General features: G+C 33.8%; 1 protein-coding gene across 3 annotated transcripts in view; it reads right to left on the bottom strand.

Moving 5' to 3' along the window:
- FAM172A (family with sequence similarity 172 member A) overlaps positions 1–22,607 on the bottom strand; it is a 466,248-nt gene that overhangs the window by 70,208 nt on the left and 373,433 nt on the right. Inside the window, exons 9-10 of one of the 3 annotated variants that reach the window (XM_044662812.1) lie at positions 9,329–9,391; positions 8,965–9,142 (exon numbers count right to left, since the gene is read on the bottom strand). The exons of the other annotated variants lie outside the window; for them this stretch is intronic. Coding sequence (XP_044518747.1) covers positions 9,378–9,391 — 14 coding nt within the window. The 3' untranslated portion in view covers positions 8,965–9,142; positions 9,329–9,377. Of the gene's footprint in view, positions 1–8,964; positions 9,143–9,328; positions 9,392–22,607 lie in introns of those variants that run through there. 3 annotated transcript variants of the gene reach the window in all.

Below are 22,607 nucleotides of genomic sequence, written 5' to 3'. Positions count from 1 at the left end.
CTATATCCTGCAAAGATCTAAAGGAAACAAAGTAGTTGCTATAATGAAGAGGCCAGAAGACTCCAGAAACCACCTTACACAGAAAATACTCAATTGCCTTGCCAACAAGAGTTGTGGAAACTAAGTGCACCAATACTCTGGTGGAATATCATGAGGAATACTAACTACCTCTTACATCAACAAATAATAAAGAGCAAATCCATGGAAAGCTGGGTTTGAGGTACAGCTAAATTTCATTATCTGAAGGGGTTTATTAGAGAAACTAGGAGTACAAATAGACAATTTTTATAAAAATCTTTTTATGACAAACTACTACATTTTCACTCTAATAATAATCTGCACCCACAATCTATAAGCTCCTGCCCAGACTGTATTAAAAAAAGCAGAAAACTACTAAGGAAAATTAAGACCATTCTTCCTAAAGCCATTCTAACTTGAGAATTAGTCTAGGTTTTGTAGATCCTAAGGCTTGGCTCAGCCAAAAACTGTTCCTGATGTACTAACTGAAGAAAAAGAAATGAAACTTAAAACAATGTATGGAAGAATAGCAGATCAAGTATACACCGAGAAAACCTGGGCTAGCAGACACATCTTTAAAACATAGAGAAAAAGTTAGCATTAAGAAATGATTCCATTTTGTGGAAAATATCAGAAGATGGAAAAATAGCAATAGAAAGTAGATCTTTCAGTTACTACAAATCTAGTTGCCTACTTTATTGTTTCAATAACATCTTTGTGAAAATGATTTTTACATAAATCAAGGGTGTCTTTCACAAAAAATTTGAAAAAGAAACAGGCTTTAAGAATGATTTTCAATAGTGCATACCATAGTATAGAAAGAAGGAATTAGTAGATTTTTATGTGTAGAAAATAAGTAGATTTTTATGTAGACAGATAAGGTGAACAAAGGATCTCTCTTGCCTGCCTGTTTCCACTTTAGTAGTGACCTCAATATGAATCCAACCAGCAGAATCAATTACAACATCTGCTCCATCAGGTGGTCACAGTGACCTGCCAGTACTCCTTGATTTGCAACAACTGCACATTGCATCTTTGTGATTTTCTAGGTTGTATGTTCCTGGTCCCACATGTTCACTACATGTGTGTCCCTTCTGGAATCTATATATGTCCACTCCACATGTATCCATCCCCCACTGGTAATGTGGTAATCTGTGAGAAACATCCAACAAATAAACAATCAATATTTATAAATATCCTTATATATGTGGGGGTAATATGTCACTTATTTTGCTGTTTGATAAATCTTTTGCTCTTAACTACATCAAAATTTAACAACTGTTAACACATTTGTCTTGCTTGTCTGTTTTCTTCTATACTTTCTTCTACTCTCTTTTATCTATTTTAAAAATATTTCCCTGATTCTTCTGCTTTTTTTTTCTTCATTATTACTATGCATCAACTTTTCCCCTTTTCCCCTAAGTAGGGGTCATCACTTAAATAAATATAGCCTGGTGTTAAGTGATGGAGAGAGAAATATAAAGGAAAAAACTCCCTACTCACAATGGGCTTATTGGTTGCATCTGAAAATGTATGTCTCATTTTGTTTCTCTAGTCTCTATTTTCTTTATTAAGAGCTTGGTAGCATATTTCAACAACTGTCTTCTGAAGTCATGATCAGTCATTGGATTTATCAGTCTTTCAAAGTTGTATTTCTTTATAATCATCATTGTATGAACTAGTTAGGTTTTGTTATTTAATTCTTTATCAATACATGCAAGTCTTCAAGGTTTCCCTGGACATACCATTTCTGGCAGCATTCCATTCCATTCACTTAACTTGTTTTCATCATTCCTGAATTGATAGGCAGCCACTTTTCCCTACTGTTATAACAAAGCATGCTGCTATAAATAGGATTGTAAATATAGGTTGTTTTTTTCCTTATATCTTTACCTCTTTGGGGCATATGTCCAGTTAATAGTATCACTAGGTCCAAGGGCATACAATTTAGTGAATTTTGAAGAATACTTTATATTGTTTTACTGACTAGTTGGACCAATTTACAGTTTACTAACTCAAAAGTATATTAAGTGTAGTGGTATAAAATTCAAATAGAAACCTGAGGGTTGCATATTGACTTAGAAAACCAAAAATTAACATTATCTATGTTGTATTAATTTTTATTTTGTTAAAGATTTTCCAATTACATAGTACTCCATTTTACTCATCAGTGATACCTCTCTGCATTAGTGTTTGTCCACCCATAACTCCTCCAAAAATTGCCATTTTCCTTTTTTTGTCATTTTGGTCAATTTGATGGCTGTGAAATAGAATATTAGAATTGTTTTAATTTGCCTTTCTGTTATTTGGTATTTTGGAACATTTTTTCATGTGGTTGTTTCATATAGCTTGCCTTTCTCTTTTTGAAAAATTTCTGTTCATACACTTTGATGACATCTATTGGAAAATCATTGGTTTTATATATTTATATAAATTCTTTTATATATTTTTGTTCCTTAAGGAGTGTGGGATTATGAAGGGTCACTTGTCCCCTCTCTATTAGACTCTAATCACTTAATTTATTATTTAGTTCTTTCTAATTGCTCAAATATATTGAACTTTCTAGGTTTCATTTGTCTTGTTTTTACATTTCAAAGACTCTTCCTAGCTCTGGTATTTCCATAAGGAATGTTTGAAAATTCTATATTTTAATAAAAGTTAATTTCCCCCTCCCATATAGATTTACTCAGTTTTCCCAGAACACATTATTTCTGGTTATAAGGTTTTTTCTTTGTGCTATTTGGTATACTATATTCCAAGGTTTCCTTTCCTTTATATCAGTTGTAGCATTTGTGATCCCGAACGTGATTCATTTGGTCTTGAACACTTTCTTTCTTGGCTCCTTATAATAACTTTTTCTCCTTTGAATAATAATATTTAGGTTATAATATTTCTTGGTGTTTTCAATTTGGAGTTTCTTTCAGGAAGTAATCATTGTTTTTCTATTTTTACTTTGCCTTCTAGTTCTAATAATTTTAGGCAATTTCTTTTATGATATGTTGAAATATAATATTAATATCTCTGGATTGGTAATAGTTTTCAGGGATTTTGAAGATTTTAAAATTCTTTCTCCTTATCCTTTTTTCCTGGTCACTTTTTTATTGTAGCTACTTCACATTCTCTGTCTTCCTGAGAGTTCACTTTGAGTCATGTTTTTAACCTTTTATTCTAATTTGTTTGTTTTCTTTCCAATTTTGTCTTTAAGAGCCTTTAGGTCATTTTTTATTTCTAGGTTCATTTCTTCCATCTACTCTTAGAATGCATGGGACCAAGCCACTATTTTTTCTCATATCCTTCTTGAACTTATTGTGATTATTTTCTTTTTCAAGGTTTTACCTCTTAAGTTTCTTTTAACCCACAATATTTTTTCACTATGTGCGCAGTTCTCTTCTATTTCTTCTGCACCTTAAATTCCTGGATTGGGACGTTGTATCACGGCCAGGCTCTGCTCTTCTCTTTCACTCTTAGAGGGGCTGGCTAGGTCATGATTCTATTACCTCCCTAGAAGGGATACTGTGCTGTTGCTGCTGCCATAGTTCTGGATAGAGTAGCTGGTTCCTGGTCCCTCTCTTGTATCCATGGCTTGATAAAGGGAGCTATGACCATGTCTAATACTTTGCCTTAATATCTGACCTTGGCCTCCATATCTGGTGGTCCCATATGAGCAGTGATCTCTGCCCTTTCTCCTTCTTCTTGGTAGACATATGCTGGGAGCTGGTTTTGTTTCCAATTGTGGCTTTGACAGGATCCTGAAGACTGGGCTGATTTCAAGGATTCTGAAGCAAGCACACACTGACCATAATTTATTTGTCTCTTCAAGTTTAACTCCTAGGACCTTTCTTTGTTGCTTCCATCTCTGACATTCTAGCAAATCTATGAATCTCCTCATCACTACTGTTACACAAGAAGCTTCATAATGATTATTCCATTCTAAGTAATGAAGAATTAATCAAGAAAATCTAGCTCCTTAGATCCTTCTGTTCTTTAGCAAGTGGGACCGAGAATCTTAAAGAAAATTAATAAAGCTGAAAGTATTAGTAGATAATGCCCTATGTATTAAAAATGTTTTCATCCCCTTTTCTCTTTTGTTCCCAATACTCCAAATTTTCAAGAGTAATGATAGCTATAGAATTCATTATTTTGTGTCAAACTTATGGTGTTGTTCCTCACTGCATTTAGTTGAGTTGGTCTTCAGAGAGCACACAGTTTGCTCCCAGGAATTTATTTTATGGCTTTAAGCTTGAATCTGCCAGAGCTGACTATCCATTAACATACAATTTTTGAGAACCTAGAGTTACCCTAGGTACCTTTATAAAATATTAGAGTAAGACTAGGTGAGGATGAAGTAGGGAATGTGTGTGTTAGACTAGATAGACAGAGGAATAATTTACTAAATATTTAATGTGGGGGCAGCTAGAATGGATTGAAAGCCAGGCCTAGAGAAGGGTGGTCCCAGGTTCATATCTAGCCTCAGATACTTTTTAGCTGTGTGACCCTGGGAAAGTCACTTAACCCCCATTGCCTAGCCTTTACTGCTCTTCTGTAGTACACAGTATTGATTTTAAGATGGAAGGTAAGAGTTAAAAAAAAAAACATTTACTGTGTGTACATTCATTACTTAACCAACATTTAACACTACTTAGTGGCCAATTAACTAGTAAATTGTAGAATACTGTGCCTTAAACTAAAGCAGTTATTTTTGTATTCCTATGAAAAGCCTGATATATTTATTTCCATGCAAGATACAGATTTTTCATTATTTCCTATTTTACTAAAACACTATATTCCTATCTTTACCATCAACCATATATTATTTCCTGCTTAAAACTAGCATTTTTATGTCATTCCTATCTCCCCAAGCACAGTATACATTAATACCTTACTTAATAATAATAAATCCCAAAGAGCTTTATTATTATTATTTGTGTTTAACTGTTATTTTAAAAATTAAAAAATAAGCAGAAAATTTATTTGAGTAATGGTCTTTTATACATGAATAAAAGAAAAAATGAATTGAATGAAAAGGCATTTATTCAGTGTTTAATATGTGCAAAGGACTGTACTCAAACATTATACTTCGTTTTTTTTTAATGTTTAAAAAATGCAGCTTAAGGGAAGCTCTTTTTTACTCAGATCGTATATACTGATTGCTATCTTATTCACTAGCATTCTTGAAAAGGAGACATCTACTTGGAGCATCCTATTCCCAGGCATCTTGTGGCCTCTGTGTTAGCTCAGATAGGCAGATAAATCCTTTGCATGGGCTTAGCCTTGTGTTAAAAAAAGAGAGGAGGAAGAAGATTTGAAGCTATGAACCAAAAACAAAAGTAAAAAACCTGGTGAGTTCCATTATCAACAGTAGAGACACTGTTCAATAATACCCCAGTTTCCTGAATGGTAGTTACTGATTTTTTTCTGAAAAAATAAAATCTGTTAATATTTGAACACCATATAAAAAGATATGGTCTGATTTTTCTTAGAATTCAAATGAGAGTATTTTCTTGATAATATAAATATTGGGAAAGATTTTTGCATATTACTTGAGACTAATATGAGTAACATTACAATTGTGATATTAATTTTAGATATTACTTGGGAATGAAATTAACAACATTTATCAAAGTGGCCCATGTTCTGCCCAAACTGCACCTTCAATCTGCTTTTGAGCCCCCCACATTACCCCAAGCAGTGGAGGGAGGAAGTGCCCTGAATCAAGCTGCTGGGCAGAGGGACAGAGCATGTGAAAATTGTCTTCAGACATGGTGGAAAGGGGAATGGGGAAGCCCCATCCCACATGCTGGGGCATGCATGGCATGCCTTTGCCAACATGGATCTATAGTGTTTTACTTTTTTCTCTTGCTTCTACCTTTCCTTGTATTGGTTTCATAATTATTAATTCAATATTGAGCAGGAACATGAAATGGTGGAAGAAGCAAAGGCCTAAGACACAGAAAAACCTGGATTGAAGTCACTCTTTAAGATTATAAATTGAAAACTATAAGTTTATGGGTATTGGTAATGGGAGCTTTCCAGTTTTACACTTTCTTATGCCAATGGAATCATAGTTTGGTCCAAAAAATATCATTATCACATGCAAAATAATTGAGTCTACATAGGGTGAAAAGGGTTTTACTCCCTTCCTGTCTTTATGGAGCTTAAAGGAAAAAATCAACAGGCAGAAATACTATATTGACAAAGAAATTGGTAAATATACCCATGTTGGGGAGCTAGGAGGATTGGTCAAATGATAAATAAAGTAAGCACATTAGTACTTCTATTAGAAAGTCAGGCTATGCGTTAGATTCTTGATCTTAATGATCTCTTGATGTATGGGTGTATCATATGTTGGACTCCCTGACTGATTTAAATCCATGTCTTTTAAACTCTAAATCCAGTATCCCTTTTGCTCTGATAATTCCCCCCCCTCTGTTCTGTTGTCCTGACATCTTGCGGTCTCCTTTCCATGGAAGAACAGATCTCTGGACTTTCATTCACTTTCTGGCTATTACGGAGATGGATCTCTACTCTTTGCCTCCTCTTTGGACACCTGCCTTAGTCTTCTTGTGAGTGGATTATCTGGTCCTTCTGTATTCTTACTAGCAATTTTCTTGAACTTTTATCTATGGACAGATTCCTAGTCCTCTTCCTTTAGTACCACTCTTTTAATCATTCTTCCTAACTGTTGTCCAACAGTTGATTCATCTGATCTGCCTGATAATCTGACCAGTGAATTTTTGTGTTCCACCTCAGTTGTGTAATATGTAGCATTTATCATTTCAAATTATTTGCTAACACAAAAAGATATATGGTAACATTACCAAGGATAATAAGGTACAATATAACATTGTGGGTGGTATTACATTTCTTAGGAAAGACACTGAAGGGAAAGGGAAGATGTCTAATGCACTGGATAGATTCACTAAGGAAGATTTATGAAAGGACATGAACAAAAAGGACCCAATATCAGAAGGAGGACATGAATAAGACCTTGGATCCATTTAACTATCAAAGCACATTTATAGTTGACTTCATCTTCTATTCTTCTTTATTGCTCACATAAAGGGATTCTTGAATGTTGCACAGCTTTGTCTAGTATTCTCATGATGAATTAAGATAATGGACCTTCTAAGAGAAAATTTTAATCATAATTTTAAAAGTTTTAAAAAATAATTCAGTGAGCTAATTAATGAATGACAATATTTCTCAAGGCCTCAGCATCCCATGTTTTCCCTGGAAGCCACTGAAATAACTTTTTTTCCTACTGAATTACCCACAACTGTGACACATTAAAAATTAACTTTTTATTAAAATAAAAACCCCCACTAAGATGGCAGAATGAAGCATATTCTAATATAGTTGTTTAAATTCTTATTAATTAAAACTGAACCAGAAAGCTAGCAATGTATCTTATGAAAAGCACATATCCAATTTCTTTCTTTTCTTTTTTTGGGGTGAAGTGTCACGAAATCTATGATTTCCTTGATATAGGTAATTTCCAGTGAGGAAACTTTCCTTACAAATACAGACTGACACTTGTTTTGCAACTTAACTCAGATTGTTCCCTAGTGCACTTATGGCTTGCCCAGAGGTAAGAATTGAATGTAGATCTACCTAGATTTTCCTGTTTCCAAGGTCAGCACTCTAACCACTATACCAGTAGTCTTCCACATGACCCCACAGGACTGCTAGTCTTATTGCTAGCTGGCTCCTGTACCCATTGTTGGGGAGAACACCTCTTGTGAAGAAGAGGCCCATCACAAACACCAAATATTGACCAAATGCCACTGATGAACAAGTAAGTCCCAGAGCCTCAGGAATAGTAATGTCCCCTTGACCACCAGTTCAGATCCAAGGAAGCTACCCTTGTGGAGATGTGACTTTTTAATTGCTTCTAAAAGTGTGACAGTCTCAGTTCCTCAGAAACCACATTACCAAAACCCCCCAAAGAAAGTTTTTACCACAGAAGTCCTTGATATTATCCTTAAAAGTAAACTACAGTGGTTCGTTATTGACTTTAGGTTAATGTTAATTCATATTTATTATATATTTTTAATTTATTTTGTGCAAGTTTCATAATGCATGTAATTAACAAATTAGTGGGCATATGTGATTTATAACATATTAGAGCCATATATGCAAAAATATTTTACTTATAGGAAATGTAATAAAAAATGTGGCAATTAATACACTATATTATGTTATCTCCTGATTTCTTTGAAAGAGTTTACTATAAAAATACTTTAACCCTGGCAAGAGTATTTTACAAATCTTAGCTTAGACTTATTTTATAAAATAATTTACATTAAATTTTTAGAATGTCTCTGTGAATGGTTTATGGAAAGCATTATTTTATTTTGTGGAACGGGGAAACAGGCTAAAAAGGTAATATAACTTTTACACGGTCAAACTAACTATGTTATTAGATCTGGAAAAATATCTTTTTCATTCCCATCTCCTATAGTTTACTGGTGATAATGGTTTCAGTGGTCTTTCGCTTGGCAGATGCAGAATTAAAGTCTTTAACTTAAGCTAACAATATTAAAATAATTTCAACTTTTATGTGCAGTTAATTTCAACAAAATTTTTATTCAGAGTTACTAAAGTTCGGATTTTTTTGATGCTAAAAAAGAAACCAAAAAGTCAAGGCCAAGACATAAATAAATAAATCCACCTTAAATTAAATGGTGCTTCATTTATTTTCTTTTGGGGGGCACTTTTCTTATTTTGGCTGTTAAATGTGTCATTGAAACTCTGGGAGTCTTTAGTTCTCCATTTCTACTGGTCACAGCAAAGGCACCACACATTTTTTTCTGTTTTGTATAGTACCAAATTTTTTATTTATGCTGAAGATCTATATAAATGAATAAACACATTATCTAATGTCCAGTATTTCTGTAAATGTAGCCAAGTTGTCTTACTTTGAAGGCTTAGTTACTCTTGCTCTCGGGAGACTAACTTAATGAGAAAGAAAACTATTTTGTTTCTTCTGAAGTTGCCAACAGGAATGCCATTTACAATCTGGACCAAATCACAAATCAAATCATTTCCCACAGGCCACCAGACAGCCATCAGATGGTAACAGCTCATAGTCTCTGTATACTCAAGTAGAATTTGTACTGTTGACCTAGAAGAGCCCAAATGAAATCAGTCAGAGGCACATGTGGGTGTGGGTTGCTGAGCCTTTATAAATACAGATTTGGTGTGCTGAAGTCATATGAATGAATTGTTTTCTTCCCTTTTTCACCAGGCCCCAACAGCTCAATTATGGAAGTTCTAAATGGACCCCTATTTGGAGGACTTTTCATCCTACCTGTTGAGAAAAGTCACGTGACGAGGATGAGTGACACCATCTGCTTGTGTCACTGGGTTGCAACTGTTAGAAAGACATAAGCAATAGGAAAAGATATCATAACATGAAAATAAATTGCTAGGGAAGTAGAATCTTATCAGTTTCAAGTCCATGACCATTTTTCTAATAGTATCCATGGCAGCAAGACATCAACGATTTAGCATCAATTTTATAAATATTCATACAACTTATATGGAAATACTTTTTACTGCATAATGTGGTTATTTTCAGGGGTGACCCAACTAACATTAAATAACAATGAAGCATGGTGTCTCATAAATCATTCTGAAGGCTGGGTTCATCACAGACTGACAGGGGGAGCTACAGAATGAGTTAGAGAAATTAGGCTCAGGTGGAAAAAAAATCAAAATAGAGAAGAAATGCAAGAGTTGAGGAGATGAGTTTGGGGGGGGATGTTGGATGTGATGAATAACAAAAGAACTTACATTTGGATAAAAGAAATACAACAAAAACAGACACCAAATCACTGGAATACTAAATGCCTTCAACAGTCAGTGTTACCAGCTGAATTTTATGATCTCACATGGTTAGGGAAGTTATGGCCAATTTTGTACCTCCAAGCAAAATTACACATAAGTAAACAAGATACAAAAAATATATTGAACAAGCTTGTAAAAGTCATGGGTTTTTTCCCCCCTTTAGTTGAGAGAAGGCAACAAAAATATCATTTTTTATTGCCATCTTTAGTTTTTACATCCATCTATTCAGAAAAAAATCCTACTTGAACTCAGTAGAAGCTTTCAAAAAGACTTTTCAAAGATGGAATTGCAAAAATATATAATTTTTGCTTACAAATACTGTAATTCAATTTCTTTTCTGAGACATTCAGAAAATTATCTGGATGTCAAGCATCAATATTGCTGAGTGAAAAGTAGAATTCTTTTTTTATTTGGATAGAATTCTTATTATCTACAATTATAACTAACTTAAAAACAAAAGCAAGTAAACTTTTCTAACAAAAGTTCCCTGATCAAAGGCTGAACAAGCAAGAGAAGTGAAATGTGGCCTTAGATTCATATTGTGGGAATGTGTTTGTGATCTAATTGAGTGCTTGCATACATTATTCCTATGCTTTGAGAACAGAGTACCAATTGTAATTTCTGTACTGAACCAAAATAGCAGAATCTGTCATTTGGTATACTGGAGTATGTGCACATTTGTATCATTATTCATAGAATAATTGTATGCTTCTTTTTAATGTTATTTTGCAACATTTTATTCTTTTAAAAATAGTACGCAAACTATCTTGAGCATGAATTTCAATAACAAAATTAGTCACTGTTTCAGCAGACATTTTCAATACATGCATGCAGATGCTTATGAATATCTGCTTTGATAAAATGTTATTCTAACATGCCTTGTACGTTATTTCACCACAATTTACATCGTTATAATAGGTTATTGATTGATTTTAGGTTTAAGGGACTAAGGTACTATTCAGTAATGACTGTGTGCTACAAGTTTATTGCAAGTGCCCAAGGTTCATTCACCCCAAGCAATTTAGTCAATAACCAATTTTTATACTTCTATCTCCTTCAAAATTCCAAACCAATAATCCTTCCTGTTTTTTTTAATTATTTCAGTATCAGACTAACATTTCCCATGGAAATCAATATGGGTGCGATCCATTAGCCAAAAATCTGCAGCACTGCAATGCAAACATATTAAAAATATTGATCTTGCGAGCTACTGATGTTTTGATTGACTTTAATGTTTGTAAGCAGCAATAACAGAATTTCAATGACTGAAACAAACTTTTGATTAAAATTATAGATTTTGGGGGGGAAATTTGCTATTTTACTGTTTTAAAGCATATCACATGGTTTACTTGCCTGCCATAAATGAGCACAGTGGTATATACTTATCCAATTCCTTATTTGTAAATATTTTAGTCTATCATAGCTTACACATTTTTTAATCTACTTTGAACCACCCTGACATTTCAATTCTCCTTCTCATTACATTTTGCAGGGAAGCAGGAGGCAATTCTTGACTGAGAGTATCAGGAACTGAGGGTTCTAATCTTTCTTCTTTAGTAAGGCATTTAACTCTCATCTTAATTTCTTTACATATGAAATTGATATTTTATTTGATTATTAGTTCATATACATACACATGTCATGTCGTAATTTGCGAGCCTATTTAACTAAAGATACTTTAGAAATAATGAATCTAGAAGATGAGAAGGACTTCAGATAGTCTACAAATGAGAATACTGGGGCCCAGAGAAGGGAAGTGATATGTTCAAGACACTTAACTAGATAGAACTTCTGACTTTTCACACAGAGTTCTTGTATCATTTTGTCTTTCCCATCTCATTTCAGTTTTAATCTAGCACCCTTGTGGTTACTAGCAAGTATGAAAATTATGTCTAATTTTAAGTGTATACAAGGGAATTTAGGGGAAAAATAATGGAAATTTTCATGGCAGATGAAGGAAGTTTCTTTAAAAGCTTAACCATATGTATATTTTTCCTTTCCCTGGAAGCTTCTGTCTTCCTAAAAAAAATGCAACCTTCTATAATATACGAGTTGTAATTATTAGTTGGTCCATTTTTATGTCTGGTGAACTTTCACTGAGAAAAACTTCTACAAAATATTAATGGTTTGAACAAATACGGAAATTTAAAGTTAATTTCTTAATAGTTGAGAGTTGATTTCTCCTTCATTCTTAATTACTGCTTTTTATATTCATTTTGAGACTTATAATCACCTATTTTTCTATTCAAAATTTACTTGTATAGTGATCCAAATTATTAAATCCACTGCTGTGAGGTTGATGTACTATGTAGGAAGCCTAAAATAGTTCAGAAAAGAATAGAAAATGATAGCAAGACTTAGAGAAGATTCAGTGCATTTGAAGAAGATCTGAGGGTATTAGTAGATTTCAAAGTCAATAATCCAGCCAAGAAAGCTAAATGTAATCTTAAACTAGATGATTAAGTGAGTTGTGATTCACAGGATCAGGATGCTAGCAGTACCAATATCATCTTCTCTGGTCAGATCACCTATGGTGTACTTTGCTCACCTTTGGGTGTTCCATTTTAAGAACACTAATAAACTGAAGGTATAATATCCAGAAGAGGGTAGGCAGTTTGGTTTGGGGTTTTGGGTTAATGCCACATGTGTGGAATGGTTATATCTGAAGGGCTATCATATGCCAGATGGAATGGACCTGTTCTTGGTTCCAGAGGGCAGAGTTAGAATCAAAAGATGAAAATTCCAAAGAAATGCCTTTAGGCTTGGGGTAAGGAAAAACTTCCTAACAATTAGAGCTCCCTCACATTGGCTTTTATAAGAGGGACTTGGTTCCACTTTATTGGGATTCTTCAAGTAAAAGCTGAATGACTATTGACTGGAGAAGTTTTAGAGAGTGTTTTTGCTTAGATGAAGGTTAGATTAGATGGCCTCTATAACTCTGATTTTGAGGAGAATATATAAGAAAGTTCCTTGAGGAAACTTACAAATTTGCTGGAATAAGCAAGACAGGTATTTTTATGGTGAAAGAAGCTACTCTACAGTGTAACAAAAGGTCTAAGGGCATACGATAATCTATACACTTAGGGTATAAATAACATCTCTTCACTTTTTTAAAGAACATGATCTCATCCCTCTCCTTTGGCTGCTTCATTTCTGTAAATAACCTAAATTTGCTCCATGCCTTAATAATATTATATTCTTCAATTCACTCATGTAAGTTACCTTCAGCTTTACTAACAATACTTCATTAATCTGGCCCTAAAATTAGTTTCAATCAGCAGATCTTTTCAACTACCCATTGAGCCTTCTACCTTGCTCTGCCTCTGGTTTGTCTGTCTCTTTGAGCTTCCAAAGCTTACTAGCTTTGGAAGAAGCAGCAGCACAGGTAGAAAAGATCTTGAAAAGTTACCTAAGGCTCCAAAAAGCAAAAGACTAAGCCAGAAACCCAATCTATTTCTACTATTTCAGCTACATTTTGCTCTGATGACCTTCATAGCACATCTTCAAGGAAGCAAAGAAGACATATGTGGTAAGGAAGTGCATATGCTGAAGATCAACAACATAGCTCAAGATGTTAGAAAGAAAAATAATTTCAAAAGATCTGCTTCCATTTCTCTAAATAATGAAAAGTACAAATCGTGATGGGAGCAGTGGACAAATTGGAGAGCGCTCTAGCTCTCTCAGCTTTTCATAGACTCCCCTACTGGTTGATAAAATTAATCAACAAAGTTCCTTATACTACTGTAGAAGAAAAGATGGGGCTATGTGCTAGGTGATAGTAAAGTTTAGGAGCTGGCTACATAGCCCCAGCAAAGAGTAGTAATTAATGGTTCACTATCAAATTCTTTACTTGTGCTCTTGATCTCATCCCTTTCAGTCTCTTCTGGGATCTTGATTATTCCTTCTCTTTCTTTAATCTTTAATTCAATTCATCAAGCATGATTAAGTTCAACTATGTACCAAGTCCTAATCAAGGCAGTGGAGATATGATAAAAATTTAAGAGCTCCTTCTTGTGAGAAGTCTACATTGTACTGAGATGAAAAAAAACCATGCCCACATTTTAGAAAGTACAAAATAAATAGTATTTCTAGTATTCCTACACCTTCCCCTACCCACAAAAGATAACTATATAGGTGGGGAAAGACCCCTAACATATATAAGAATCCAGAAAGTGTTCTTGTAAGAAGTTTTCTGTTTTTGTTATTTTTGTTTTTTTGGGGGGGGGTAAATTTTTGTTTTAAAATTTACATGCTGGTACAAATTTTAATAACTGTTTTCTAAAATTTTGTGATCCATGCTCTCTTTCTCCCTCTCTTTTCCTGCCCTCTCTCAAGATGGCAGATAATGATATAGGTTATACATGTGCTATCATGCAATATTTACATTTCCATGTTTGTCATGTTGTAAAAGCAGATACATATTGCTTATACAAGAAAAAATTAATGAAGGAGATAAAGTGAAAATGGCATGATTCAATTTGCTTTCAGGCTCCATTAGTTCCTTATATGGTGGTGCATAGCTTTTTTCATCATGAATCTCTTGGAGTTGTTTTGCATCCTTGCATTGTTGCAAAGTTGTAACTTGCAAAGTTACATTATTCAAAGTTGATCATCACATACAATTGCTGTTCCTATGCATTAACTTTCTTTTGGTTCTGCTCACTTCACTTTGTTATCAGTCACTTCATATAAGTGTTTCTAGATTGTTTTATGATGGTCCTGTTTGTAATTTCTTATGGTGCAATAGTACTCCATTACAATCATATACCAAACCTTGTTCAGTCATTTCCTGATAGACATTCCTTGAGATTCCAATTCTTTGCCAATGCAAAAATCTGTTAATTTTAAAAGTTTAAATAAGTTAATTTCTATTCACTGGCTCCCTTCTCGTTAGCTAGAGGTCTCCCCTTATCCTTAAAAACTTTTCCCCTAGGTCTACTATTCCCTTAGTGTTATTGTCCTATATTTCCTTAATTACAACCAAATTCCTAGAGAAGCAAAAGACAGAGTTGGGAAGACATGAGTTCAAATTTGACTGAAAACGCTAGCTCTGTGACCCTTAGAAAAGTCTCTTAAACATCTATTTGCCTCTGTTTCTTTATTTCTAAAATGGGAATGATAATTGTACCTACCTCACAGGGTTGTTGTAAGGATAAAATGAGGTAAAAATTGTAAAGTGATTAGCACAGTACCAGGCATCAAGTTATGACTATATACATGCTATTTACTATCATTTTTGTTGTCATTACGTATATTTCTTCACTCCTTCCTTTTTGAACCTCATTCGCAATATCTTGCAATCTGACTTCTGATCTAACCACTCAAATGAAACTTTTCCCAAGTTTCCCAATGATTTGCCAAATTTTAAATGATCATTTTTTAGTCTTCATCAGTCTCAATCACTTGATAGCTACTTACATTGTCAAACATCTTTCATCTGGACAATGTCTGTCATTTCTGTGATACTACCTCTTGGTTTTCTTTCTGTCTCCCCGCATCTTTTAAGCCTACTTTACTAGATCCTCCTCCTCTTCCTAGCCATTAAGTGTGGGCATTTCCTAAAGTTTTTTTCTCAGACCTCTCCTTTATCTACATAGTTTCTATCTCATCAGATGTCACCTCCTTAGTTTTCATAGGTTCATCTGGTCAGGTGACTTCATATGTACTGTAAGGATTAAAAATTATTGGTTTGACTAGAATATATGAAAATTATAAACAATAATGGTGGTCACTGATTCAAAGTATTATTGCTCAAAGTAAAAGTGACCTTTAATAGCTTTTATTTACAAAAGAGGTGGAAAGAGTGAAAGTAGAGAAATACAAAAGGGTAGAGAAGACATTAACCTTTCTAACTAAATATTGCTCTGGTACTTGACTGAGCCAGGACTTGTTGATCTTCAATAGGAATTAAACTCTCTCCAAATGACAGGAAGGGAAAGCCAGCTATCCACTCACCCAAGTTCCCTCCAAGAGGCAGGCCAAATGATGACTCAAGCTGAAGGTGACTCTTGAGGCCAACTTTCTTCTTTGAGCTGACCTTCTTCTTGAAACTGACTTCCTTCTTGAAGTAGACTTCCTTCTTGGAATCAACTTTTTTTAGCCCCAGAAATTCAGGGCCTTCTATAGTGGCTTCTTGTTCCTTCCCCTTTTCACAGGGGCTAATCATAGCTTCCAAATTATCTAGCACTGCCCCGGGGGGCAATGTTTGTGGGAACCAGTTCTCACCTTCTGGGAGGGTGTGGGGGGTGAATTCTCATCAAAAGAGTTCACAGATTCCAGGCTGATTGAGTTTCTGAGGGTATGAATTCTCTAAGTGGTTTGTAAGCTCCTCTACCTAGTTGAAGCTTTTGTTGATTCAACCAGAAGGTAGACAAAGGAGAGTTAATCCTGTCTTCACAATGTAGTGAGGTATTAAGTAGAGTTACTTAAGTTATTGTTAACCAAAGTGTTAGCTCCAACTAGGCAAAGAGAATAAAGGATTCCTTTTCACAAGTGTAAATGCAAAGAGAACATAGAATTCTCTTTAACATATATATCTACATATATATGTATATGCACACATATATATACATATATACACATACATATATCTCCAAGCCTAATGTTTCTCTTGAACTCCACTCTAATATTACCAGTTGCCTGCTAGAAGCACCCAGTTATCCTATACATAACCTATAGGCGTTTCAAATTTAGCATTTCTAAAATATAACAAAATATATTCCTTCCCCTCCCAAAACTAATTCATCTTCCAAACTGCATCATTTCCTTTGATGGCACTACCATCCATTTAGTCATCTAGGTTTGCAACCTTAAGAGTCATCTTTATCTCTCTACTCTCTTTTGGCCCCATTAATCAATCACTTGCTAGACTCTGTCAATTCTATTTCCACACATAGTTTTTATCATAGTTCAAGCCCTTAAAAGTTCTCAACTAGATATCTGAAACAGCTTGTAGAAAATAGGATTTGGTTAGGGGCAAGGGACCATATGTAACAGCTATTTTTAAGCATATGTGAAGGGCAGTCAAATGGAAGAGAGGTTAGAATTGCTCTCCTTGGCCCTGGAGGACAAAACCATGACCAATGTGTAGAAGTTGCCAAGGGGCAAATTCAGATTAGATATAAGGAAAAACCTTCTAAAATTAGTACTATGCAAAAGTAGAATGTGCTTTTCCAAGGGGCAGTGAACATTTTTTTAATGGAGGTCTTTAAGTAAAGGCTGGTAACCATTTGTTCTGTATGCTGTAGTGAGAATTTCTTCTCACATACAGGCTGGATGAAATGGCCACTGAGGTCCCTTCAAAGCAGAAATTCCGTGATATGGTGTATCCATTATGCACTATGGAGCACAAACAAATTTATGAATATTGTATCATTGATTCCCACCCTCACTCTGAGAAATTCTATTGCCTTCATTTTGTATGTGTAACATTAAACATAATAAAGACTTCTTATCTTCCCTATCCACTGCATTAATAGTGAGATGACATTCATGTTTCTTTGCAACATTTTTAGCTTATAGAGTTAAGATGAAGGTGCAAAGGCAACATTTCCTCAGACAGAATTAGAAACCATATGTGTGTATTTATGTATATGTATGTGTACACACATATATGTGTATGTATACATGAATGTATACTTTAAAATTATTTAAATGGAAAAAGGCAAATGACAGGGTTTTAAATTTTTTTAATGTATAAAAGGGTAGATTTTACTGGATTCAGAATGCAAAACATTTCATGTCTACATTCCTAGGTTCCCATGGCCCCAAACTCCAAAATATATACATATTGCATTTTTCTATAGAAAAAAGGTCTAAGATTTTAATTTCTTAAGAAAAACTCTCACTTCCAGAATTTTAATTTCACAAAAACTGTTAAAACCAAGAAATAAGAAAAAGACTAAAATTTTTGGCATGGATTCCAGGGAGCTTTGTTGACTTATCAGGGATACATTAGCAAAGTTAAAACATAATTATTGAGAATTCAGAAGATTTCTCCACAGATTATAACTATTTTAAGGCACATCAGACTTAGGGGCTAAAACTACCTGATATTATGTCTCTAAATTGTAGGGTAACACTTTTGTCTTTTTCAATTGCAGACAGAATTGAATAAAGCTAAAAAACAGACTACTATAAAAAAGTCACATTTATTCTCGAGAATTAGAAGCCAAGGAAATACTGAAAGAATAGAAATTTCAAATTAATCAAAACATGTATGTAATCTTTTCATGGCTCAATGGCCAAGATAATTTTGAATGATTCACTTTAATGCTGGGTCTGCCAAGCATTGCTAACGTGAAAAATGTATATACCCAAAGCTAAAATCTGTCTTTTTCTCCTGTCTTGAAAGAATGTGTTATATAGAATTGGAATCTTAGGCTCAGTATATATTTTTACAGTAATTATTAGGAAACTACAAGATACTTTTGTTGTTTGTCAAAAGCAGTTATCAGAGAATATATACATAAAGAAAAAGAAACCATTTTCATCAAAGAACATTGATTTGGTAAATTAAAAAAAGAAAAGTTCAACTCTTGAAGAGCTTGTCTCAAATATAAGATAGGAGACAACCTCTTCTGTTGTCTCCTATCTTATATTTGAGACTCCTCAAAACTTCAAATTCAGAATTTGTTAAATGAGAAACGGGAGAGGAATGAGCAAAAGTAGGAGGGTTAGATTAGGTGATCTCTAAGTTCCCTTACAATTCCAAAATTCTATGATTCATCTTCTTTAATGTACTCACTAAAAACTCCCTTTTGGTGTAGCACCTATACTCTTATACAAATATCCTAAAAGTTGCAATATTTTGGGGAACATATAAGTAAGAAAAGTAGTTTTTACTGGTATGAGTAGCATTTACTATATTTAATTATCCTTGTCATTTTATAAGCTATTGAAGGCTAAATGATTCCTTGTCGGGTATGCTGCAGGAGGAATTTTATTCAGGTATTGGTTAAAGTAGTAAGCCTCTAATATCCCTTCCACCTAAAGTAGTAAGCCTCTGTGGTCTCAGTTTATAAGGCTGAAGTATCTTGCATGGTATTAATAAATGTTTCACTATTTAGTCCCTCAATTGGTCTTAGAACTTCAAATAACAAGTAGCTATGACATTATGAAAATATATTTTTAGAAAAATTGTGATCTTATTGCAATATGATTTTTAAAATATACTACTATATGAAATTTGAAGATATTCCTGAATTTTTAAACTACTGAAATATACATACATATATATATATATATATTTTTTTTTTGTGCATTGTTGTAAATGTACTACAAGTGGAAAGGGTGCTGGACTTAGAAACAAAGACCAAGTTCAAATCTTCATTCTTCTATTTACTAGCAGCATAATCTTGGACAAATCACTTAGTTTCATTTGTAAAATAAGTTGGATTATATGACACCACAAATTCCTTACAGCTCTAAATATCAGATCCTATAATATTTGTTGGAGGGAAGATGGTTCCTGACCCTGGACTCAGTAAGACTTGACTCAAATTTGCCCTCAGACATTTACTAGCTTTGTAACCCTGGGCAAGTCACTTAATATATCTGCTTTTATACACTGGAGAAGGAAATGGTAAACCACTCCAGTATCTTTACTAAGAAAATTCCATGGACAGTATTGGTGTGCTATGATGCGAAGGATCACAAAGAGTTGGACAAAACTTGATGGCATTTTGGGCATTTTATTTTTCAGAGGAAATTATTTTCTTGTTCATTAGGCAACTTTAGAATTTGTTAGTAAATCTGGCAATGAAGGAGTTTAAAGACTAGGCTTAAAAGAAAGGCACTGTATAATTTCCCTCAAAACAATACAGCCCATTCTTATCCTCCTGTTCAATTCTGGGCCCAACTTATTATCTATGCAGTGTCTGTCCAAGATAGATGAACCCATTGTCCATTCAACTGCATATCGTGGATAGGGCAACAGGTATTCCTTCATTCACTTAGTTTTTCCAGTGTAGATAATTACATTGATCTCCCTTGAGTGATTATAGAGCTTATTTTGGATGTTCTAGGATTTAGTGTAATCAGAACAATGCCATCCATAAACAGGGGCATCTGGAGAACTTCAAGATAATTTACTTGGAATCTGCACTGAACATCCTTCACGACAATAGAAAATATTTTTTGCAAGCATACATTTCCCTATTTTATACTTCACTTGATAATAATTGGAGGGTCACAGACCAAATTTATCTCTGTTACTACATCTTCTTATCATCACAGTGTTCATGTCACTTAATTGTTCATTTCATTTATACTACTAAATTATTTGGATATATGGTTTTCCTGGTTCTGTTTATTTCACTTGTCATCATTTCATCTAAGCCTTCGCACATTTCTCTGGATACTTCATATTCGTTATTGTTTAAGGCAGGGTAATATTTCATTACATTCAGAGGTCATAGCCATTCTGTGTTATTAACAGGCTCTACTTTATTTCTGGATCTTTGTTAGCACAAAAAATACTGCTAAGAATATTTTAGTATATTTGGGACTTTGGTTTCTGTCTATGACCTTTTTGGAGTATATGTGTAGCAATGAGAACTCATGCTAAAAGGAATTTTATTCACTTTCTTAGCATAAATCAAAATTGCATTTTCAGAATGGTTGAGCCAATTGGTTGAACTAGCATTGTATTATTATGCTTGTCTTCATGTAGCCTCTCCAACTATTTCCATCTTTTGTTATCTTTGCTAATTTGTTGGCAAAGTGAACTTGTTTTAATTTGTTTTTCTCTTATTGTTAATGATTTAGAACAATCTTCCATGTGATTATTAGTAGTTCACAATTCTTTGGATAATTTTGTACTTAAGTCCTTTGATTATTTGTCAATTAGGATTGTGTGTAATTAGAATTTTGCTTCCCAGGAACTCACTCTCCCAGCATCCCAGTTATGTATTTACACTAATGTACTAATGTAGGGAAGATGTAAGTTTTGTGTAGCTCCACCCTCGCTCTCTTCTCCCAGGAACATGGCTGTGGCGGTTGGGTGAGTGCCAGGCATGAGAATTTTATTCACATGGCTTTACTCAGGCTTTTACTTTTGTTCTTGTATTTCTTCTACTTCAAGTGATTATAAATAGATCTTATAAAATATAATACTTAGAGTTATTGGATATTAATTTAAATCTTACCATTGGATTTGGGTTTTAGGCAAAAAAAATATTTTGATAGTAGTTGAAGCATAAAGACAATGCCAACTTATGGAAATAAGCAATCAACAATTCTGCTTTAGATAGTGAAGGGAATCTGAGTAGTTTCTGAAGGTTATTATGGCCAAAAAAAATCTTCATAGGTTTGCAATTTACCCATTTGGTAAGCCCCAACATCCTGTATTGATTGTCTCTAGCAGTGGCCTCCAAACATTTCTGATTGTATATCTCAATAAAAATTTATGAGTATGTACCCCAATTGTATGTCATTTATTTATGAATTATTTAAAGGTATGTGGTTCTGTGCTCAGGTTTTTTTAAACAATTGGTTTTAATAACTAGAGTAATTGAAAAAAATCCCAACAAAAGACCTAGCCCCAAAGGGAATATAATCTACTTTGCCTGTGTTTGCTAAATCATGTAGACTATTTCTCAGTCATATCTACCAATTATCCAGAAGTTTTTGTTGAAATTTAACTAGTGAGTTTCCATTTTACTTCTTGTCAATCAATTAATTATTCATGTAAACTAATCTGAAGATGTTGAGTTTTTATAACTTTAAGAAATGGATTCAAAACCCAATGATGCTCTTCCTCTGATTTTTAAGAACAGGAAACTATATTATATCCAAAACTTTAAACTATGTTAATATATGTTTTTAATACATGACATGCACATGATTTTTAACAATAAAAATCACATAACTATGGAAATATTTTGAACATCTATTTTCAACTGTCTCCAAAACACATATTTCTTTATTAAAGCAATCACTGTTAAAATGTCAACTTTATCTAGTATCCAATATACACAGAGAATTAACAAAAATATACAACACCAAAGGCCATTCTCAATGCATAAATCAGTGGTTCCCAAACTTTTTTGGCCTACCGCCCCCTTTCCAGAAAAAAATATTACTTAGCCCCCTGGAAATTATTTTTTTTAAATTTAATAGCAATTAATAGGAAAGATAAATGTACCTGTGGCCATCACTGCCTCCTGGATTGCTGCAGCACCCACCAGGGGGCAGTAGCATCCACTTTGGGAATCATTGGCATAAATGAACAAAGGATAAGAACAATTCTCAAAAAAAGAACTGTAAACTGCTAACAACCACATGAAAGTGCTCCACATCACAAATCATACAAGAAATACAAACACTATTCAGATTTCAATGCACATCCAGAACACTGGTAAAGAAAAAATATGGGAATAATCAATGTTGGAGGAGCTATAGAAAGACAGGAACTCTAAATAAACTGTTGATGGTATTGTAATTTGGTCCAACAATATTAGAATGTGATTTGGAATTATGTTTTTAAAAAGTCAATAAAATGTCCTCTTATCCATATACCCCAAGGAAGCCAAAGTTAGTAATGGAGGTCAAAGGTAGTAATGTAGATCAGAAATATGCCAACATATTAATGGTAACTTTTTAATGGTAGAAAAGAATTAGAAAAAAGTAGGGTACCCAATGATTAGAAAATGGATAACAGCAAGTTCTGGTGTATATACATATAAGAATATTACTATGCCATATTAAATGATGAATTTGAAAAATTCAAATAAGCATGG

This window comes from Gracilinanus agilis, chromosome 1 (genome assembly GCF_016433145.1).
Source record: "Gracilinanus agilis isolate LMUSP501 chromosome 1, AgileGrace, whole genome shotgun sequence".
NCBI classification, from domain to species: Eukaryota; Metazoa; Chordata; class Mammalia; order Didelphimorphia; family Didelphidae; genus Gracilinanus; species Gracilinanus agilis.
This window is presented reverse-complemented; position numbering and strand designations above follow the sequence as displayed.